At 42.3% G+C, this 24,386-nt stretch overlaps 1 protein-coding gene across 4 annotated transcripts; it reads right to left on the reverse strand.

Annotated features, from left to right (window-relative positions):
- prpf18 (PRP18 pre-mRNA processing factor 18 homolog (yeast)) lies at positions 1–24,386 on the reverse strand. 4 transcript variants are annotated; one of them, XM_072470979.1, is made up of 11 exons: positions 24,277–24,386; positions 22,369–22,446; positions 22,197–22,223; positions 18,607–18,702; positions 16,794–16,907; positions 15,359–15,505; positions 12,831–12,899; positions 5,686–5,826; positions 5,157–5,228; positions 2,173–2,328; positions 1–1,054 (listed from the first exon to the last, which is right to left on the reverse strand). In XM_072470979.1, the coding sequence occupies exons 1-11, from the start codon at positions 24,355–24,357 to the stop codon at positions 974–976; spliced, it is 1,062 nt and encodes a 353-aa protein (XP_072327080.1). In that variant the 5' UTR covers positions 24,358–24,386; the 3' UTR covers positions 1–973. The 4 variants fall into 4 exon arrangements, with proteins under 4 accessions (XP_072327080.1, XP_072327082.1, XP_072327081.1 ...); XM_072470981.1 differs by lacking the exon at positions 24,277–24,386 and adding an exon at positions 23,514–23,532; XM_072470980.1 differs by lacking the exon at positions 22,197–22,223.

Here is a 24,386-nt window from a genome sequence, read left to right on the forward strand (position 1 = left end):
TTGAGAAACATCAGCTACATTTAATGCATTCACAGGAGATATAAAAAGCAGATATTTTGGAGAATATTTACATCGGGGTCCATTCAGATACTGCATCGACCCCCAAGATGAGACAGCATGAACAGGGAAGTAATTACAATAGCGTTTTTACAAAACCAAAACTGCTCTGGAAATGCCAATAAATTAAGTTCAGCAGCACAAGGAGAACAAAGTTCTTGTAACATTGAAAGAACAAAAGATTTACATTGTCCCTCGTAAATGCTACATTAAGCATGATGTGGCAGAAGAATTATCAAAGCACCAATTTACACTAAAGTCAGCAGTCTGCATCAAAACCTATTTCAGTGTAATATGAAGTAGTAGACTAGACTGCTGCACAGTATTGGAGGGTGGATAGTAGCTTCAATTGCAAAAGAAAATGCAACAGTTTGCTGTTCAGAACAAAACGGCAAGTATCTGGGCATAAACATACGATGCAATTTCCACAGGCTCACGGCCTGAAAGTGTTAGAATGAGAAATAGCTGAAACAACAATTAGTTCAGACTCGGATTTCAATAATTTACAGGTGATTGTCAAAACCAAAGGAGCAACGATGGAAAATATTTAATAACTCTATATCTCTTTCTAAAAAAGTGTTATGTAAATATAATCCTGAATTCAAAGTATTTTCCAAAAGACTGAGCATAGTTCTGTTCGCTAGACTTAATTCTCATAAAATGGGTTTGAATTACCAGAAGAGTAATTAAAGGCAATTGGATGCAGATGCTTCCAAGTTATTTAATACTAAACAAACATGACTGTGGGGGTCATGCAGCTTTAATGCCTGGTGCTTTCCTGAAGAAGAAAATCTCACTGATGTGTAAAATACTTGCACAGACATGCATATTCTTCTTTACAGTTCCCAATAGGCCCGATTCTTGCTGTCCAATCCAGGAATAATACGGAAAAAGTCCCATTCAGGTGTTCCATTGGTCAGAGTGCATTATATTCCACACACTTAGACGGGTCTGTTGAAAAATGCTTTTGGCAGATGGTCATCAACCTCTTCAACCCCTAGAAGAACAGCAATGGGGAAAAATAAATTAGGGCAATGGCTTTTGGTGAATGAATGTATTCTGAAGGATTAAGCATTGCCTTGAATGACAAGGTTCCAATTCTCAAAGAGCGTGGAGGCGTTTAACGATTTTAAAAGCGGCATGTATTTCTTTATTAAGTTATTCACATTCCAATTTATAACACCCAATGCTTTAAGCTTACTTACTCTTATATGTCTTTGTAGAGTATAGCATCAGGGAGATTCAGTACCCAAATATAAACACAATTTTAGGTTTCAGCCAAGTGTTCATTTCAGACATATGAAAATCGTAATCTGGTGCCCTTCAACAATCTGTAATAAGGTCTTTCAATGGACTTATTGTCCCTGTAATTGCTGAGTAATTGTTCTCCACAATGTGTTTTTACTTTGCACAAGCTGTTCGTAATTAAACTGAATACCCCAACATTAAGCTAAATGTTCTATATTTCTTTCCACTCAATTTCATCATAGCATTCGACAACCTATGTGAAATATTAGATTCATTGCTTATCATTGTTTTAATAGTGTATTGGATGCTTTAAAGTAACATTAGCTGATCTCTGATGGTGGAGCTCACGAGGAGGTTAAGCTTTAGGAGTGTAGCTATTGAGCTAACCTGGTGAGTTCCTCCAAGATCACTGCTAACCGCTCTCCGCAGCCAAATCAAAATAATTATGCCTGCTTTTAAATTGCTGGAGCCAATCAGGAATCAATTGAGCTCAATGTAAATTTCCAGCTCCGGTCAAGAAATGCCCATCATGAAATATCTACCCGTTTTTAATTTTGCATCTGTAATAAGTACAACATTCTGGAGTGTCACTGGGTGCAACACATACTACAATAGCTGATCCCGAACCAGCACGAATTTATGAGTTGATTTTCCACGACTGGTGCCCAGCAGGTATTGCACACCTGAAGTGTGTTTGCCCTACAGGCAAAACTAACCAATATAGTGTGTATGTGGCCTTGGGGAAGGAACAAGAGGAAAATAAAACATGGGGAGGAAGCCTAAATCTCCATGGCCTAGTGAAAGCCTAAAGATTACGAAGTACTTTTCACAGCTCAGTATAATTGATTTAGTATTTAACAGACAAACCTGAATGTATTTCCGCTGTGTTTCGTCATTCAAAACATGTGCCACATGTTTCGAAAAGATCTTTTCACGACCTGTACGTGCATGGATACCAACCATGGTCACTCCAATAGGCCATGGGGCATTGCCAATGGCCATCTGAAGGTAAGCATCATTGGCCTATGGAGAAGGCAAACGTTTCATATAAAATTGATATTGAACAATATTGCTGATTTCAGCGACATAATGTAAGAGTTATCCTGTTAACTGTCCCACTAATTTTATCAAATAAAATTAACAAAAGCACTCACATATTCTGTAGTGGTTATGTGATGCAAGATGCTGTTGTATTATTTCTGGTTCAACAGTGACAATTAGTTCTGTACTTCATGTTTGTGTGCGCACAGCAGTGCCCAGGACAGATCTCCCACAAGAACAAAACTTCGTAGCTGGCATGTTATATCATGTTTTTGGATTGGTGCAATTATGTTGAGCGGCTTGCTATCTACGTTTGTCAGGTTTCCTGAAACTTCACGTACAGCACAATCGACGGTAGGTCTTCTAGGAAGGTAACAGCTCATATCACAAGGTTTGTTGAGGATAGAAACTGCCTCGCCCATTGGACTGTCTGGTTTTGAATTGGACCAGGTGTACTTGTCACATGCTGAACTGCAGACCCAGAATTCTGAAATGCAGCATCATCGTAAATGCAATCATTGTTGCACGCTCTTTGGTGTTCTTGAGTAGGCTTGAAGGTTTTATCACAGTGGCGCAGTGGTTAGCACTGTTGCCTCACAGCTCCAGGTTCCCGGGTTCAATTCCGGCCTCGGGTGACTGTGTGGGAGTTTGCACTTTCTCCCCGTGCCTACGTGGGTTTCCTCCGGGTGCCCCGGTTTCCTCCCACAGTCCAAAGATTGATTGGACATGCTAAATTGCCCCTTAGTGTCCAAAAGGCTCGGTCGGGTTATGGGGCTAGGGTGGAGGCGTGGGCTTCAGTGGGGTGCTCTTTACAAGGGCTGGTGCTGACTCAATGGGCCGAATGGCCTCCTTCTGCACTGTAAATTCTATCAATTATCTGTAAGAGATAGAACATACAGTGCAGAAGGAGGCCATTTGGCCCATCGAGTCTGCACCGATCCACTTAAGCCCTCACTTCCACCCTATCCCCGTAACCCAATAACCTCTCCTAACCGTTTTTGGTCACTAAAGACAATTTCGCGTGGCCAATCCACCTAACCTGCACGTCTTTGGATTGCGGGAGGAAACCGGAGCACCCGGAGGAAACCCACGCAGACACGGGGAGAACTTGCAGAATCCGCACAGACAGTGACCCAAGCCGGGAATCGAACCTGAGACCCTGGCGTTGTGAAGACACAGTGCTAATCACTTGTGCTACCGTGATGGAGTATTTCTCTGCAGCTTCCCAAAATAGGGAAAAGAAACACCATCAATGGGCGAGTACAACTCACTAAATATGACAGCTTTTCCAGAGATGTATTCTTTCCTCCCCGCTTATCCAGTCGTGATCAGCACTGGTTGCCCCAAGGTAGAGTGTATGGGAAATTACACCAAGGAGCTCAAGTTTTTGAAACCATTCTCCCTCATGGAATCACCGACGTAATCTTCTTTGCAGCAGATATAACACACCATTGACCTGCCTGCCACTGGATTCCTCCTGGGACCCGCTTGCGATGATTTATTTACTGCCTTACCAGTTAACCAGTGATTGATACACTTAACATTTTTTAATAAGACTGTTCTGTATGTTTGACAATTTGACTTTGCAAAAACCTGCATATTTACGCTTTTTAAAAAAGTTTCATACATTATTTCGCCCAGCAGTGAATAAAGAACCGAAGGACTTTTAACATGTTCCCAAGATTGAACTTGAACAAAAGACTACACACATCAAAACATTAATATTTGAGCACCTTTGAACTGTTTCAATCACAATTGTGTAAATAGGTAATAGATGATAAAAGAGTATGAATGACAAAAAGAGACGTGTTAAGTATGTGATATAACCAGAGTTAATTAGCCTAAATATTCTTGTTTCTAATTAGCCTTTTACTTCAAGGAGAGAGAGAAAGTTATTACAAATATCACTTGTATTTTATATTATAAATGCATAAGAAATAAGGTATTTTGACAATGTAATCTAGTTTAATCCAATTATTTAGATTGATGGCTTGAATTTGCATGAGCCAATTTAATTACCCTCAACGGGATTTTGTTTAAAAAAAGGTTTCACTGGCACGCTCTAATTCTGGGGGCTGAAGTATTAAAATTTGTTTCAATTGTTTTAATCTTGTGCAGCCTGGGCTTTTTCAGGATTGTATACTATCTGCCCATTGCAGACAAGAATCAGCATGCCCATGCCTCTCTGCTCTCTCCGATCTTAACAGAGAGCTGCTATAACTTGAAGTAATTCCAGTTGTTACCCATTGTAGGCAAATTTGCTTGAGGAAACAGGAATTCCTGCCTGCAGCATACAAGAGGGTGGCTTCGATAGAACAGACGGTGGAGGTGGGGAAGATAAGGGGGAAAAGTTGAAATGGTGGGAAAGGGGTTGAACTGGCTGGCCGAGAGAAAGGGAAATGAAGAGGAGAAAGAAGAAGAGTGAGAAATGAAGGGAAAGAGGAGGAGGGAAATTATGAGGGACAAAGAAAATGTCAGAATCAGTGCTTTGTGGGGGGGGACCAGAAACATACTTCTACTAAAAACCTTGGTTTTGATCTGTAGCAGAAACTTAGTACACAACTGAGCAACACATGAAGTTTATAGTTCTTATTTAAGCATTGCTCCCTTGAGCCCCCACTTCAGATATAAATTTGCCTGTAAATTCTTTATTTATCCCATACTGGAGAGACTGCTATACATTCTTCTGATCAGAACACCTTAATATTTAATGTAACTTTGTTGGCAAGAGTTCAGTACATTCAATAAAGCCTACATTAACAGAAAAAAGATTTTTTACTTTAAAGTGGGTGTTCAATATCAGTATTTACCTTAACATATTCTCTTTGTAACATGAATTTGATTATATCAGTTATGGACTCTTTGATGTCCTGGGACAAAGTCTGATGGAAAAAAAAAGAAACAATTTTATGTCAATTTATTTGAATGTATTGTATTTAGTGAAATTATAAGAGTTTGGTAACACTAATCCAAGTCTCACACTACCAGCCAAATCTGACAGTCATCAATAATCTATGAAAGGCCATTGCAAAACATATCAAGGGTTGTACCCACAGAGAATAAGTAATTATTGCCAAATGTTACAATCAAAAGTCATTATGGGCATTAAAAAATTCAATTAAATACTTTAAATTAAATTTACATTAAATTGAAACATTCACATCTCCAGAGCTAGGGGTGTTTAAAGACATCTAGGGCTGGAATGTTAAACCAATTAATTCCAAATGATTTTACCAGAAGTCATTCCTTTTCTGTCCACCAATTATGAAACACAGGACCCGTAGAAAACTCAACTACAAGTTTAAAAAAAAGTGACTCGGGCAATTTCAAAACTTTTACCTTTTTACGAAGTTTCCTGAAGAGGGGCTTTAAGTAGGATTCAGTCTGCTTATGGGTGGCTCCAGCAAGTTTACCCTGTACGCTGCACTTTAAGTAATCCTCCCTGGCATTCAGGTCTTTTGCCCAAACATCGAGAAGAAACTATAGAAGGGGAATAACAACAATATGAGAACCTCATGAAGAGGTTAGGTTAAAATAATTGTAGGATTCTATCTTTGCATATTGGAAGATTTCACACCATAAAACCACAGTGTGGAAAGAAATACAAAATATAATTAAGAAGAAGAAAATACTTTTTTTTTTGCCATGTATTAAGAAACCTAAATAAATAGTAGGTCAGAGGGAAGTGCAGTAGAGTCAGGTTTCGCAAGTTAGGCTCTATTCTTAGAAAGATTAGTAGATCAAAATATAGTATTTAAGGATTGAAGATTGTTTCCACTTAATGACAAACTCTGTAAAACAATTTTTCTTGAATGCGGCAAAAATGTTCAAAAGGCTTGCTTAAAAATCTTTCTTCCATCTCGGAATAGAGACTTGAAATATTTCAAATGCATTTGATCTCCAGTTTTATTTTGATTTGATAATTGCATTACTTAAAGCCTACATGAAGCCAGGGTCACATCTGTATATACTGTTTTTCTCATTTAAATGTTTCAAGGAACTTTACACATCAAACTATTTGCCCCTATTGGAAATCAGGGACTATGTTAGCCCATCAAACCTGTTCAATTGCTGTTTTTAAAAGAGCATTATTTTTTAATCCCAATTTCACATCATTTATCCAAATTATTTAATATTGTTACAAAAAGGATTGTTGAGATTTGTCTTGTTGCAAATCATGAAGCAAGTTTTTAAAAAAAATCTCCATAACATTTGAGGAATGAGTTATTATTTAAAACAAAGCAAATTTGCAGACTGCTGGAAAAGTCACAGGGTGTGATTTTTAAGACACAGCTGTTTTTGGGAGCGTACTATGTGCAAATTGGCTGATGTGTTTCCTACATGACAACAGTGACTGGACGTCAAAAATATTTTATTGGCTTTCAAACCCGGTTTGTGGTAGCCGGTAGCTGTGAAAAGTGCTGTTAAACAAAAGTATTTATTTTCCACAACATCTGTAATTCGTTAACGCACGCAAGGTGGTCGGAGTGTAGGGCAGCACGGTGGTGCAGTGGTTAGCACTGCTGCCTACAGCGCTGAGGACCTGGGTTCGATCCTGGGTCAATGTCTGTGAGGAGTTTGCACATTCTCCCCGTGTCTGCGTGGGCTTTACGCCCACAACCCAAAGATGTGCAGGTTAGGTGGGTTGGCCACGCTAAATTGCCCCTTAATTAGAAAAAAATAATTCGATACTCTGAATTTATTTTAAGAAATGGTTGGAGCGCGGAGCAAACACAAACGGCCTCCTTCTGTGCTGTAATGATTCTGATTTCTAACAGAAAATCCCCACCTATTAAGAGTGGGGATGAAGCAATTTATAGGAGCCCATCAGGAGATGTCTGTTGAGAACATATTCCTGTGGAATGAGACAACTAGGTTCATTAAAAAGCTAACTGGTGAATCCCTAATGGGAAAGGGCTCAGATGAACTATCCTTCCACTTCAAGTAAACGCAGCAATAGTAATAGAGAAGGCTCCGGTGGCGCGGCCATCAGATGTTAAAGGGGCAGGCCTCAGTCAGAGGCTTGAAGCTCAGGTGCCGGAGATCAGTTTCATAGTTCGAAGCGGTGTAGAAAAAAAGGTGCTGCCAAAAAATGGCACTTCGCTGGTTAGGTCTGGGAAGGGAACTTGGTCAAAGAACAAAGAAAAGTACAGCACAGGAACAGGCCCTTCGGCCCAAGCTTGTGCCGACCATGCTGCCCGACTAAACTACAATCTTCTACACTTCCTGGGTCCGTATCCCTCCATTCCCATCCTATTCATGTATTGTCAAGATGCCCCATAAATGTCACCACTGCTTCCACCACCTCCTCCGGCATCGAGTTCCAGGCATACTACCCTCTGTGTAAAAAACTTGCCTCGTACATCTACTCTAAACCCTTGCCCCTCGCACCTTAAACCTATGTCCCTAGTAATTGACCCCTCTACCCTGGGGAAAAGCCTCTGACTATCCACTCTGTCTATGCCCCTCATAATTTTGTAGACCTCTATCAGGTCGCCCCTCAACCTCAGTTGTTCCAGTGAGAACAAACTGAGTTTATTCAACCGCTCCTCATAGCTATTGCCCTCCATATCAGGCAACATCCTGGTAAATCTCTTCTGCACCCTCTCTAAAGCCTCCACATCCTTCTGGTAGTATGGCGACCAGAATTGAACACTTTACTCCAAGTGTGGCCTAACTAAGGTTCTATACAGCTGCAACATGACTTGCCAATTCTTATACTCAATGCCCCGGCCAATGAAGGCAAGCTTGCCGTATGCCTTCTTGACTACCTTCTCCACCCATGTTGCCCCTTTCAGTGACCTGTGGACCTGTACACCTAGATCTCTGACTTTCAATACTCTTGAGGGTTCTACCATTCACTGTATATTCCCTACCTGCATTAGACCTTCCAAAATGCATTACCTCACATTTGTCCGGATTAAACTCCATTTACCATCTCTCCGACCAAGTCTCCAAACGTTCTAAACCCTGCTGTATCCTCTGACAGTCCTCATCGCTATTCGCAATTCCACCAACCTTTGTGTTGTCTGCAAACTTACTAATCAGATCAGTTACATTTTCCTCCAAATCATTTATATATACTACGAACAGCAAAGGTCCCAGCACTGATCCCTGCGGAACACCACTAGTCACAGCCTTCCAATTAGAAAAGCACCCTTCCATTGCTATCCTCTGCCTTCTATGACCTAGCCAGTTCTGCATCCACCTTGCCAGCTCATCTCTGATCCAGTGTGACTTCACCTTTTGTACCAGTCTATCATGAGGGACCTTGTCAAAGGTCTTACTGAAGTCCATATAGACAACATTGAAGTCCATATAGACAACATGGTCGAGCAAAGGGAAACTCGTTCACTTCATCGCAACTCCACAAGCCTGTTGAGGTCAAATGCTAAACAAGCTAAGCACGCTTTCTAATGGGGATTATCATGGAGTATTTATTATTATTTTTCTCGTCAAGAAAAGTTCCGTCGTTAGTTAGATCAATGCGAGATTCGACTGCAACTGCTGTCCCATGAATTCACTTGCTGCCAGTAAAGCAAAGCAGCTGAAGGAATCGTATCTAGCCTCATTCCACCATTGCCGTTTGTCAGTCTGCCTTCAGAAAGCCTGGAAAAGTGCACGTGAAAGCACAAGTGAAGGACAACATTCACCTACAGATCACGAGTGGGTACTAGCTCTTACACCCTGGATTAGGCTGCTGTATAATTCGATAATGCACAGTACAATCACATTTATGATGCCCAGATTGGGGCGGCACAGTGGTCAGCACTGCTGCCTCACAGCTCCAGGGACCCGGGTTCAATTCCAACCTCAGGTGATTGTGTGGAGTTTGCACGTTCTCCTCGTGTCTGCGTGGGATTCCTCCGGTTTCCTCCCACAGTCCAAAGATGTGCAGGTTAGGTGGATTGGCCATGCTAAATTGCCCGAGTTTCCCAAAATGGTTAGGAGGGGTTACTGGATTACAGGGATATGGTGGAGGCGTTGGGTGCTCTTTCCAAGGGATGGTGCAGATCCTATGGGCCAAATGGCCTCCTTCTGCTTTGTAATTTTCTATGATTCTATGATTGCTTGTAGTTATACACAGAGGCTTTGCTATACACAGAGGATTTATCGAAGGCAGATTCAAAATTCATCCAGGTGTTAAAGAGTTAACGGTGATTATGGGGTTGTGAGGAGATAGCAATGATTACTTGGGATTGCTGGAACAGTCAGAGGGAAAGGCAGCCGACCACTATCAAAGGATGTGACTAGTGGTGTCCCACAGGGATCGGTGTTAGGGCCTCAATTGTTCACATTATTCATCAATAGCTTGGATAATGGCGTAGAAAGTCATATATCCAAATTTGCTGATGACACAGAAGTTGGGTGGCATTGTAGTCACTGAATTTGCCCATACATGTGGTTGTGGAACCCATCTCTTCATTCACCTGAGGAAGGAGCTGCGCTCCGAAAGCTAGTGATTCGAAACAAACCTGTTCACCTTAACCTGGTGTTGCAAGACTTCTTACTGCCAGTGGAGATGACAGCATAAAATTAAAAAGGGATATTGATAGACTAGGCGAATGGGCAAAACTGTGGCAGATGGATTTCAATGTAAGCAAGTGTGAGGTTATCCATTTTGGACCAAAAAAGGATAGATCAGGGCACTTTTTAGATTGTATGAAGCTAAATTCAATGGATGTGCAAAGAGATCCGGGGGATCAGGTGCATAGATCTGTAAAATTCCACAGACAAGTGCAGAAAGTAATCAAGAAGGTTAATGGAATGTTGACCTTTATATCTAGACGACTGGAGTATAAAGCCACAGAAGTTGTGCTGCAGCTTTACAAAACCCTGGTTAGACCCCACTTGGAGTCACTGTGAGCAGATCGGGGCATCACACCTCAGGAAGGATATTTTGGCCTCGGAGGGTTTGCAACGTAGGTTTACAAGAATGATACCTGGAGCGCAGGGGTTACGTTATGAGCAGGCAGAGATTATACAAATTAGGCCTGTTCCCTCTAGAATTTAGACGGTTATGGAGTGATCTGATCGAAGTCTTCAAGATATTAACAGGAAAAGACAGGGTAGATAAACTGTTTCCACTGGTTGGAGATTCTATTTTTTTTTAAAATAATATTTTATTGAAAATTTTTGGTCAACCAACACAGTACATTGTGCATCCTTTACACAACATTGTAACAATACAGATAATAATGACCTTTTTAAATTTAAACAAAAACAACAACAAATAAATAAATATTAAATAACAAAAAAAAACTAGCCCTAATTGGCAACTGCCTTGTCTCAGGCCACACCCCTCCCCCCCCCCATCCCTCTCTCCCCCCCCCCCATCCCTCCCTCTCCCCCCCCCCATCCCTCCCTCTCCCCCCCCCCCATCCCTCCCCCCCCCCATCCCTCTCTCCCCCCCCCCATCCCTCCCCCCCCCATCCCTCCCCCCCCCCCATCCCTCCCTCCCCCCCCCCCCCATCCCTCCCCCCCCCCCCATCCCTCCCTCCCCCCCCCCCCCCCATCCCTCCCCCCCCCCCCCCCATCCCTCCCCCCTCCTCAATCTCCTCCCCTAGCTCTTCTTCCCATTTCCCTTTTAGTTCGTCCATCATAGTCTCCCCTTCGTCTCTCATTTCCCTATATATATCCGACACCTTACCGTCCCCCACCCATTTCTTTGAGATGACTCTGTCCTGCACCTCTTGTGTCGGGAGCTGCGGGAATTCCCTCACCTGTTGCCTCGTAAAAGCCCTCATGGTTGGAGATTCTAGAACTAGGGGACATGGTCTAAAAATTACGGCCAGGCCATTCAGGAGAGATGTCAGGAAGAACTTTCACACTCAAAGGGTGGTAGAGATTTGGAACACACGTCCATAAACTGCAATTGATCTACATCAGTTGTTAATTTTAAATCTGAGATGGATAAAGTTTTGTTACGCAAAGGGACCAAAGGTAGGCTTATGGAGTTAGGCCACAGATCAGCCATGACCCCACTGAATGGTGGAGCCAGCTCGAGGGGCCGAATGGTCTACTCTTGTTCCTATGTAACTATTCTGCAAGGGTGAACCTTTAATCAGAAAGTCCAACAGACTTTTAGTGCCAATCAGTACTATTATGATAGAGTTTGCAAACATACCCTCTCCAAATTATTGTCTTTGATAATGTCAGTGGTGGGCTTTATAGTTTAAAAAAAGAGCAACATAGGATATTATCTCAGGCTGTCAATGATAGTCCCAGCATTTGCTGAATGCGGAGGTTTTCTCTCCTGGCCACAGTGCAAAAAACCTGGCCATGTCTAGTAGGTTCACCTTCGCACCAGCACAGATGGAGAGCTGATATGTACTCCCCAAGCTTTTGCCTTGAGATTTTCCAAAGGGGATTACAGTGCCGCCATTGGGCGGTTGGGAAGGAGTGTGTGCATGAGTATAATTATCGTATACACAGTTACATAGGTATAGATATTCAAGGAAGTTACTTAAAATTCTTCAGAATCAATAATTGTGTGTGGGGGTTAAATAAACAAGCCCTCTTTTTAATAATAATCGCTTATTGTCACAAGTAGGCTTCAATGAAGTTACTGTGAAAAGCCCCTAGTCGCCACATTCCGGTGCCCGTTCGGGGAGGTTGGTCCGGGAATTGAACCCGTGCTGCTGGCCTTGTTGTGCATTACAAGCCAGCGGTTTAGCCCACTGTGCAAAACCAGCCCCTGTATTTAATAAATGTATGCTCATCAAGGCAAGGAATACTGGTCCTCGGGAGTGGAGCACATCCCATTTCATACACCCACCCGACAAGGAGTCTAGTTCAGGTGCAGCATGCTAGACGCAGATTAAATCTACCTCTATTCTCCCTCGCAACATGTGTCTTAAGAATACTTTCAACTCCACAAGTGTGAAATGTTTGTTTTCCAACTCAGCTATTGTGCGGTCTTTCCAAGTGAGACGACCAATTTAATTCCGCAATAGCTGGCAAAATGGCAGTCTTGTGATTTAGGCTCATGTTCAGAAGGAATTGGATTGTGACTGCCCAAGTACATCACCTAGCAACACAGTAGCACAAGTGGATAGCACTGTGGCTTCACAGCGCCAGGGTCCCAGGTTCGATTCCCCGCTGGGTCACTGTCTGTGCGGAGTCTGCACATTCCCCCCGGGTCTGCATGGGTTTCCTCCGGGTGCTCCGGTTTCCTCCCACTGTCCAAAGACGTGGTTAGGTGGATTGGCCATGCTAAATTGCCCTTAGTGTCCAAAAAAGTTAGGAGGGGTTATTGGGTTAGGGTGGAAGTGAGGGCTTAAGAGGGTCGGTGCAGACTCAATGGGCCGAACGGCCTCCTTCTGCACTGTATGTTCTAGGATGATTACTGCCACCTCGGCGGCCATGGTTTCATTCTACTAGACTCGCCTTCCAGACCAACGTGTTAAATGTGTGTAGTTCATTGCACCATTCGGTCATAAAGAAGCATTCTTTGAAAGTATTAACAATATTGGTTGTATTACCCGTAGAACTTTGGTTATCGTATCCATGTCTTTATAGTCATCACCTTGCCCCAAAGACACACCCAAGGTCTGCATTAGAAAAAATAAACAGTGAGTTGTACTTTGTGGTAGCATTGCAAATTAACCAATTAACAGCAGTTAATACAAGTCAAAACAACTTACTTGCAGTTGTTGTGACATTATGACTGAAATTACGTTGCTTTTTAAAAATGAATAGGCTATTGAAACAAAATTCTTTAGGTTGCTAGTCACATGACATGGTGCAGATGATACGAGAAAGGAACAATTAAAAAGACTGCAATCACCTCTGAAGATACTGGTTTGAGATTTAAACTGGAAAGTATTATGAAAGACCTGTGAGCTGCCAGTGATAGGTCCATCTTCTGCCAAATTTTAAGATTTTGTCTCTTATTCACAGTGAACAAAATTTGACCATGGCTATTAGAGACACTTTCTCATCAGCTGATCCATGCTACCAGACAAGCTATTGCCTTGGGAATAGAGGACTGCGGCCATTAATACTCGAGGGTTCTTTACCTCAAGAAGTGTAATGTCAAACTTAGGAAAAGTTCCATTTGTTGCTCAGTGGTTTTTAAAAAATTAACATTTCTAATTTACAGCACTGAAAGGAACCAGCGCCTCTTCAGATCCATGTTACTAAATTCTGGGGCTCAGTTGGGTGGACAGTTAGTTTGAGATGCAGAGTGAGGCCAACAGCAGGGGTTCACTTCCTGAGGTTATTCATGAAGGCTTTTCAATCTTGCCCTTCGCCAGAGGTGTGGTGGCTCTCCCCCATCAAAGGGGACAGCAACCCATGATCATCTGGGACTATGGCGACTTTACCTTTTTACCCATGAAACATTCGGTCCCTAAAACTGTACCAGTCACTATTGCTCACATCAATGTTTTGTCGATGCCTTTTAAGATATTCATAATCTGCTCGCATCGTACAAAGAAAGAATGCTAGAAACATACACAGCAGGCAGGTTCTGAAGACAAGATTACTGTTTTATATTCAACACTTCATCAGAATATGAAGTAACTCATTCAAATGCTAGCCTGTCAGATGCTATTGAGATGCTACAGATTTCTAATATGCTGATTTTATTTCAGATGTTCAGTATTTCAGTTTTTGCCTTTCAGATGCTGACTGATACCAATACCCCCCACGCCCCCCTTTTGAAATTAACGCTACGAAGTTGCCCAGGTTTTGTCAAGGTGCTTCCTTTCAATCTGTTCTGTGGCTTTAGTAACTGAGGTGATCTCCTGTGCCTCTTACCCAAAGTCAGGCTTTTTAGACCCGTTTCAGAATAAGTTAATACAAGAGACAATCTCAAACTACAAAAACATTTGATCACCTGACAGTAAAGCAAAATACTGTAAACGCTGGAAATCTGGAACAGACTAAATGGTGGAAAAACTCAGCAGATCCGGCAGCGTCTATGGAGAGAAATCTTCAGAGTCTGTCAGGATCCAGTATGTAATAAATTTATTATAATAATAATAATCTTTATCGTCGCAAGTAGGTTTACATTAACACTGCAATGAAGTTACTGTGAAAAGCCCCTAGTCGCCACACTCCGGCGCCTGTTCGGGTACACAGAGGGAGAATTCCAGAATATCCAAATTACCTAACAGCACATCTTTCGGGACTTGTGGGAGGAAACCGGAGCACCTGGAGGAAACCCACGCAGACACAGGGAGAACGTGCAGACTCCGCACAGACAGTGACCCAAGCCAGGAATTGTACCTAGGATCCTGCCGCTGTGAAGCAACTACTTTGCATCAAAAACACTTTGCATCAAAAACGCTGAAACAAAATTTCTCACTAGGAATGACATTTTAAACTTAGCTTCTAGTCATTAATAGTTTTTAAAAAACGAGCAATATTGTCAGTAAGTTGTCTCAAATAAACCTAAAAGAATGGCTAGAAACCCTGGGTTGCCTCAAGAGCAGAATTTAGTTAAAAGTATCAACAAGAGATGATAGAACTCAGAAATATTAGTCTTCATTGTTCAAGCTGGCATAGTGTGAAGCTTGACCATTGCTTCATGCTGTGTAGAAGGCTAATTGAGATTATGCACTTTTGAGTTCCATAAGAGATTTAAGACACGGCACGGCTGCTGCCTAGCTCGGTCTGAAAGTCTGAAAGACGTTCGAAAACATCAGATGGTGTTTCTATGGCATCGGCCAGTTTGAACAATGGAAAAGAGAGGGAGAAAGAAAAGGTAGCACCTGTCTTTTTCTTACACTAGCAAAGCACAACAACAATTTCAGTTTGATCAACATTACACGAGACAGATCTGAAGAGCACCAAGAAGGATCTTCACAGAGAATTAACTCAAATATCCCAAGCAGATGTGTTCGACCATGCTGAGCTTTAATTTTTCCTTCTAAAAAGATGCAATCATCTCTATCTGAATAACCACTGCTTTAAAATTAATAAAACCAATCGCTAAACATTTTGAAAGCCTAGGTTCATCTTACCTCTGGATTACCCTAAAATGTTAACAAAATGTAAGTCTTACCTCCAATTCCTCGATTGTTGTGTTTTCTTCATGAACTTTAAGATCATTCTGTCCCTCCTCTTCGCCTGGCTCCTGACCAGCCACAATCTCATTTAAATACTGCTGGTCTATCTTATCCATAGCAGCTTTCAAGTCATTTCTCAAACCCTGTGAGAAGTCATAAAGGACAAAAGTCACTGGAGCTTTTTTCCTAAGACAGAATTCTTAATTTCATTCAGAAGAACCACCATGAAATCACGCAGATGAGCTGTATTTCAGCTTTTGTAAACAGGTTGTAGCAAGTTTAGCCACGTCTTTGTATGCTCTGGTTTCTTAGACATAGAGTTATAAATATGGCAAGTTTCCAAATTTACTTTATCTCAGTAGTGATGCAGGTGTAAACTCGTCTATTCTGTGAGCCTGGTTTTGAAAACCCCAGATGAAAATGTCAATGTTAATAAAAAATGTGATTTCTATTTTCATTCCTTTCCATCCCTATTTGAATTCTCCAGGTCAAGTCCCCGGTGCAGCAAGACAGATAGTGGGGGACCGGCTTATTGGTTTCTTATGATGTAATTTGAGCTGGTCAATAGGAGACAGAAGACAAAGATCTGGTGATATTCGCTGGTCTAATATTCAGCACCCACAAGAAGGTCACACTGATGAATCAAAGTCCAATTATATTCTTACAACTAATTTTTAATACTGGATGGTTTGATGCTGATATTGAGTTGGTTTTTAAAAATTTGTGGGCCTCATATTATCTCTTCAACCTAAACTTTTCTCAAATGCAATTCCAGGAAGACCATTCTTAAAAAGGAGACAAATGCTCTCCAGCCCACCGCACCCCACAATCCCGTCTTGCATACAAGCTGCGCTGTTTCACTTTTCATGGGGTTCAATGATTTGAAAAAGGAAAATGAAAGGAAATGAACATATGGTTAAAATAGACAAACACCATGAAACAAGGGCAATTTGAAAAGTAGGAACTGAAAGATAAACCAGGGAACAGAAAGCTGAAAAAATACACAGGTAAAATGGAAATATAATTTGTGGTTCATGCTGCCACTAGAAAATGGAACAGAATTTATTTTAACAATTTAAACAAGTGCACTTCAGTACAAATATGCTGCACAATGGCAACTAAAATTCTTGCACGATGATTGTCTTTTTTTTGTGAACTTTGTGCTTTAATAGACACAAGGTCGCTAGACTATCTCCTTACCCACTAATTATTCAGATCATGGGCTTTAAAAAGAGAAGAAAGTTTGTAAAATTCCATGTTGAGAATTTAATGCAGGTGTATCAATTTAACTGTCCCAATGCAGTACCGTACAATTAATACCCCACCACAAATGTGCATGCTTTAATGTATCAGCAGTTCTGCTAGCTCCAGGGCACATCGCTGTATAAAATACAAAAGAAAACTTCATAAACTATTTCAAAAAAAGCCAACCTTATTAATTTCAGGAGTTAAGATTTCTATTTTGCGAAGACGCTGAAAGGCTTCATAATCTGTTTCAGCAAACAACCGAATTGGTTCCCCTCTTTCACGTAACCTTCGGATAACCTTGTAAAGACAACAAAAAGTTTGATTTTATCACAGGAATTTGGCATTGTGATACAGTTCCACTGATAAATTGTTTTTTTTGCACATCATCTGATAAAGTAAACAGTTATGTTTAGCCAGAAAGATGATAGATTGTATGCACGCTCTGTCAACCATTTGCCTGACAAAAAGCTGTCGCTTGCAAAATAATTCTCAAAAGGGCAAAGTGGTTTGCTGTTGGAAAACACCAGCAGCCGCACACTCCGGAGTTCTCTCTTCCCGGTCGTGATTTCCTCTGAAGTAAGTGAGGTAATGCTATTCTCCAGCAGCAGATGGTGATGCACTTGAGTCACCATTAAAAATTATTTGTCACAGTTCAACAGCACCTTCTATTGCAGTCCCATAACAAACACCGTAGAGTGAAAATTAGACTCATTTTGACAATTTAAGAGGAAGTTCCTATGGCCTAGAATTTTCTAGGGGAGGGCATCACAGCTCCAGAGTCCCAGGTTCGATTCCCGGCTTGGGTGACTGTCTGTGCGGAGTCTGCACGTTCTCACCGTGTGCGCGCGGGTTTCCTCCGGGTGCTCTGGTTTCCTCCCACAGTCCAAAGATGAAATGAAATGAAAATTGCTTATTGTCACAAGTAGGCTTCAAATGAAGTTACTGTGAAAAGCCCCTAGTCGCCACATTCCGGCGCCTGTTCGGGGAGGCTGGTTAGGTGGATTGGTCATGCTAAAGTGTCCCTTAAGTGTCCAAAAAGGTTAGGTGGAATTATGGAGGATAGATCGGGTGAAGGTTAGGGCTAAAGTAGGGTGCTCTTTCCAAGGGCCGGTGCAGATTCGATGGGCCGAATGGCCTCCTTCTGCACTGCAAATTCTATAATCACCCTGTGTGGCCCCTTAAATTTGTTCCACCAGCCCAAAAACGTTTTGCTCCAAAATTTGTCGGGAATGTAAACTGATAACCACATACTGGGACCTTGCTGAACAATGGAATCACAATTGATCTCGTTAACCAATGACATTTATGGACTGAGAAATAATCTGAAGCTGGACTGAGGACGGTGGTGAACATGAATGAATTTAATGGCAAGTCAGGTTCAGATTACGAGAGAAAAAAGGACAAAGAAAAAGAAAGAATTGATAAAGAAAACTACATTTTTACAATCTCCAACAACAAATCACCACATGCAGGAATAAGAATACAGGCTTTTGATCATTCACTTTCTGGGCCAGAGGTTGACTGGCAGGCATTAACAATTATGATGCCATCAAAATATCATTCATTACTAGATTTAACTGAACTTTAATGTGCAAATGATATGTAAATTCAGAAATCCATAGATTTTAGTTCCAATTATGATTGGATATTTTGGGGCAGCACGGTGGTGCAGTGGTTAGCACTACTGCCTATGGCGCTAAGGACCCAGTTTCGATCCCGGGTCACTGTCTATGTGGAGTTTGCACATTCTCCCCGTGTCTGCGTGGGTTTCACCCCCACAACCCAAAAATGTGCAGCGCACGTGGATTGGCCACGCTAAATTGCTCCTTAATTGGAAAAAAATAATTTGGTACTCTAAATTATTTTTAAAATGAGTGGATAATTGTGTTGATTTTGACTGAGGTTTTCAAAACCTTAATATTTAATCAATTATTCATTGTGAATCATGCTTTTTCACAATTTACAAGATTCAACATTAGCCAAGACTTAATTTTACCTCTTGCCTGGAAAGGGTCATGGGTAATTTCTCTTCGGCAAGTTCGAGTTCAAGCACTGGGTTTGAAGAAGCATCTTCATTTGTTTTTGGTTGCACCTGTACATTAACAGTATTCATCATTAAATCTTTAGTGCAGAAACTATTCTGTAACCGACACTATCACATTAGTAATCATATATCACAGAAATTCCAAGTTACCTCATTTCCTGTTTTGTGAAATAATGCAGAAAATCAGATTTTCCAGCATAAAGAAATAGCACATTTGACATTTTATAGACTCCTGCAATGACTAGCATTTTATCTGCATCAATCAAAATAAATAGTTGACATTCCCGTCATTTGGAATAAATATTAAACATATTAACCTTCAGTAAATTATGGGAAGAGTGAATAAAAATTCAGGAGAGAACTTGTAACTAAGTAATTTAAATATACGTGGAATTCAATTTATTTTGAAGCAGCAGTAGGAATACTATATTAATGTACAGACACACTGAAACAAAAATTAATTTGGGGGTGTGGTCCATGAGAGTTAATAACTATCACGGGATGGGAAAGGGAGGCATGGGCTCAATTGCAAACGAACGGTATATTGATAAGACAGTCAGAGTAAATACTTGGATGTAATAGCTGACCACGATAGAAGCTCCCATATAAGCACCAATTGTAAGAGTGGATAAAATGTTAGGTATTAAGTAACTGAGAGTAAACACTTCATAAAACGCCAGCTTGCAAATGGAATCGTTCTTAGTCATGATCATGTACTTTAAGATAGAAAAAGACTTGCATTTATAGATAAAACACACACTACAACGACCTCAAGATGGTCCCAAACACTATTACAGCTAAAGGACGTTGATCGAATCAGTTTGAATGATGTTGGCAGGGGCATAAATATTAACCAGGGACTCACAGGAGGGTTGTCAGACAACAGACACTAGGCCAAGGAAGGAGACTTCAGAACATGTGGCCAAAGTGCATTCAAAATACTAGATTCTAGGGAGGATGGTGATGAGGGAATTCCAAAGCCTAGAGTCTACACAGCTGGAAGCACGGCCATCAATGGTGTATGAAGGAAACGGTAGATGCACAAGGGGTCAGATTTAAACAGCATCTTTCACATCTTTGGGACATCGCAAAACATCTTACAGCCAATACATTACAATGAAAACACTTTTTTTTAAATGAACACAACTACGACATGCCTTTAGAACGTAAGATCATATTGTACATGTTCTTATTTTCAACATCCAAGTGTATAGTTTGTCATTCACCCCACTTTAGTCCAGATAGGACAAACACATTGCTATCATTCACAGAGCATGCAATTCAAGAGTATATTCAATAACATATTTTACAGATTCAAATTTATACTTGAGAAAAATTACAATATATCGGATGGTGAAATTCAAACTGATGAGTTTTGATTTTATACTTCCATAAAAGTATTTAGTAGAGGTCTACACTTGTAACATTAGAATAGCGAGCCCTATTACAAATGTATAATTACAACATGACAGTAGAAAATGTGACTTTTTTGAGAAATTTAAGTATTGCACAATTCAAACAGGCTATGAAACGTAGGACTCAATGCAATCTTCAGATTATGATCATCACATAATAATAATAATCTTTAGTGTCACAAGTAGACTTACATTAACACTGCAATGAAGTTACTGTGAAAATGTTCCTAGTCACCACACTCAGGCTCCAGGGTACACAGAGAGAATTCAGAATGTCTAATTCACCTAACAGCACGCCTTTTGGGACTTGTGGGAGGGAACTCAGACACGGGGAGAACGTGCAGACTCCGCACAGACAGTGACCCAAGCCAGGAATCAAACCTGGGACCCTGACGCTGTGAAGCAACAGTGCTAACCACTGTGCTGTCATGCCACCCTGCATTGTATTTAAAAATTAACAGTTATATGTAGAAACTGGCTCAGTATGATTAGTAGGCTGGCATGATTGGAAGGATAGGCTGAAGGAAGTTTGGAGGAGACAAGTGAAAGAGTGTAATCACTAGTGTTAACTAGCTCAGACAAACAGCCTGTTTCTGCACTCAATACTCTATTATTTGTACATGTCTCGAATGGTACTGATAACTATTTGCAAACCATTTTCCACAATAAAATATGGTGCAAACGCTCATACATATTTATAATAAACATCATTGCGTTCCATGCTTACTGACCATGCTGTTCTTCCTCTTGGCCATGCCTTCACCAACAATACAAAATGGAGTTTGACTTGCAATGACACCATTAGGCAGGCAAACAGCTACATCTGCAATAACCACAGCACTTGCTTTAAGCTGTACTTTTTACTAACGCTACATTCCGGATGCAGGCATAGACCTCCCAGCTGATTTCATGCACATAAGACTATTTAGCTTGATTGATCAGTATTTTACTCTATTACAAGAAGAGTGTAAGAAAAAAAAATGTAAAATATTTCATACTGGATTTTATTAATGTTAATTTAGTATTGGCTACCAGCTCTGTAGGTAGAAACGTACCACAGTGACTAAACATCTTTAAGACCAATGCAAATGTCTTAAAATTACACAACTTAATTCTTCAATATTAAAGTCATTCCATCACAGGATCAAATGTATTTATCATCTATTTATTCCCCTTTAAACCTCCACTTTAAAAAAAAATCCTACATGGTATCTCCAAATAGAAGATTCCAACCCTGACAATACCTCTCAATAACCAAACACAAATGCAGGTGTGACTATAAGGGTAGCTATGGTGATTTTCTTGCCACTTATTTTTCCCCTCGCTTGAACGCTGTACATAATAATAATCTTTACTGTCACAAGTAGGCTTACATTAACACTGCAATGAAGTTACTGTGAAAATCCCCTAGTCGCCACATTCCGGCGCCTGTTTGGGTACACTGAGGGAGAATCAGAATGTCCAATTCACCTAACAGCACGTCTTTCGGGACTTGTGGGAGGAAACTGGAGCATCCAGAGGAAACCCACACAGACACGGGGAGAACGTGCAGACTCCGCACAGACAGTGACCCAAGCCGGGAATCGAACCTGGGACCCTGGAGCTGTGAAGCAACAGTGCTAACCATTGTGTTACCGTGCCACCCTTTCATGCTCCTGTTCATTTCCTGACATCAAGACACCCACGGAGGCAACCTTGTCCCCTATCACTATGTAGGAAAGCAGGTTTACGTGCTGAAGCACATCATTTTGTGCAGTTTTTAAAGGGATGGTATGAACCAGCTTTCTGTAATAATAGTATTGTATTTTTTAAACATCAATTCAATGTGAAACTATACAATATTCCTTAAATTAGCCATACTTGAAGTGAATGAGTATAACAAATATTCAAAATGACCATATTTATTTCAGTTGATGATTGAAAGGACAAATGATTTAATTAACATTTATCAATATTCTATTTAATTAGCTGAAAACAAAAGACTAGCTAAATCTAATACAACGCCACACTTTTAAAAAAGCCAAGGCACAGGCTCACGACTAGCATACCATCTGCTGTCATGCATTCAGCTCCATGGCTTGCCTACAGCCCAAAACAAAAATATAAAGTTTGTTCTTGAACCCATACCTTTGGTGTTGACTCCTCATTTACAACCTATTAATACAAGTTTCACAGGAAAGGTTTGTTGTTAAAGTCGCAGTCAAATTTCACTGGTAAAATGCATTTGGTTGCCACAGTTTTAGAAAAGTAGCATCAACTCACTGGTCTCCCAATAATCTCAAGACTAAAATGCGAATACCTGATAGCCACATCTTTCTAAATATGCCTCTTCTTCCTTCCTGGCAAGGTCGCTACGTTTGAAGAACTTTTTTGATACCTGCAAGAATACAAAAATTGAGTTACCACCACTTCTTAGTCGCTGCACCCTGAAAACAACAGCAAGTGTCGCAAAAAGCTATGAGTACGCACGTTACAGCAGTTTTAAGCAGGAGTAAGGAAACTTAGTGAGATACTGGATGTATCAAAATAGGTAACATAAATAATGACTTTTCAGGTACCTACATCAACATGGCTGCTAGCTCTGGAATAGGATTAGAGGGCAGTAAAGAAAGAATAGATTATTTTAAAAAATATATATTTAAAGTACCCAATTAAGGGGCAATTTAGCGTGGCCAATTCACCTAACCTGCACATCTTTGGATTGTGGGGGTGAAACCCACGCAGACAGGGGGAGAATGTGCAAACTCCACACAGACAGTGATCCAGAGCCGGGATTCGAACCTGGGACCTCGGCGCCGTGAGGCAACAAACTCCACACGGACAGGGATCCAGGGCCGGGATTGGAACCTGGGACCTCGGCGTCGAGAGGCAGCAAACTCCACATGGACTGTGATCCAGAGCCGGCATTCGAACCTGGGACCTCGGCGCCATGAGGCAGCAAACTCCACACGGACAGTGATCCAGGGCCGGGATTCGAACCAGGGACCTCGGCGCCGTGAGGCAACAAACTCCACACGGACAGTGATCCAGGGCCAGGATTCGAACCAGGGACCTCGGCGCCGAGAGGCAGCAGTGCTAACCACTGTGCCACATGCCACCCCTTTAAAGAAAGAATAGATGATAAACACATTACGGTCTCATTTCTTGAAAGCAGTTACACCGCTGATTAAATAATACCGGGTTATAGGATGTCAAGTGATCAAATATTAATTTCAAGCTCTGCTTTACCAAACACCAACATGAGCAGCAAAGTAAGAGGTTCACAGATTTGCAGCCGGATACACCAGTTACAGTCAGTAACCACACAGCCACTTCCCTTTCTTTGGTCCCAGAAATAAATCTTACAACACCCGGTTAAAGTCCAACAGGTTTATTTGGAATCACGAGCTTTTGGAGCGCTGCTCCTTCATCAGGTGAGTCAAATTCTTTGAAAGCCTCACTCGCCTGGGTCATGGTGTGTGCCGTGGGGGTTCGCGAGGAGGGGGTTCGCGGGGAGGGGGCTCGCTGGGGAGTGCGTTTGCTGGGGTGGGGGCTCACTGGGGAAGGGGCGCACCTTGGAAGGGGGTCACTGGGGAGGGGGTTCACTGGGGTGGGGGTTCACTGGGGTGGGGGTTCACTGGGGTGGGGGTTCACTTTGGAAGGGGGTCACTGGGGAGGGGGGTCACTGGGGAGGGGGGTCACTGGGGAGGGGGCTCGCGGGGAGGGGGTTCACTGGGGTATCATTCTCTCTAACTCAACACCCCCCCCCCCCCCCAGCGAATCGAAATGCAGAGAGCAGCCTGCTGGCTGACCCACAGGAACACCACCCAGCCCAGGACCCTCGCCCAGGGCTCCTTGACAACTCCCTCACCCCGGGGGGGGGGGGGGGCCTCACTCCTGAGGGGCGGGGGGGTCCTCACTCCCGGGGGGGGGGGTCCTCACCCCCGCCCCTCTTCTCCCTCACCCCCGCCCCTCTTCTCCCTCACCCCCGCCCCTCTTCTCCCTCACCCCCGCCCCTCTTCTCCCTCACCCCCGCCCCTCTTCTCCCTCACCCCCGCCCCTCTTCTCCCTCACCCCCGCCCCTCTTCTCCCTCACCCCCGCCCCTCTTCTCCCTCACCCCCGCCCCTCTTCTCCCTCACCCCCGCCCCTCTTCTCCCTCACCCCCGCCCCTCTTCTCCCTCACCCCCGCCCCTCTTCTCCCTCACCCCCGCCCCTCTTCTCCCTCACCCCCGCCAGCTGCCGGTCCTCCAGCAGTTTCCGCTTCCTCGCGATCTCCGCTCTCAGCTGCTCCATCATTCCCGCCGCCATAACTAACACGTCACCTCCGGGTCAGAGGG

The sequence above is a fragment of the Scyliorhinus torazame genome, chromosome 13 (assembly GCF_047496885.1).
Source record: "Scyliorhinus torazame isolate Kashiwa2021f chromosome 13, sScyTor2.1, whole genome shotgun sequence".
NCBI classification, from domain to species: Eukaryota; Metazoa; Chordata; class Chondrichthyes; order Carcharhiniformes; family Scyliorhinidae; genus Scyliorhinus; species Scyliorhinus torazame.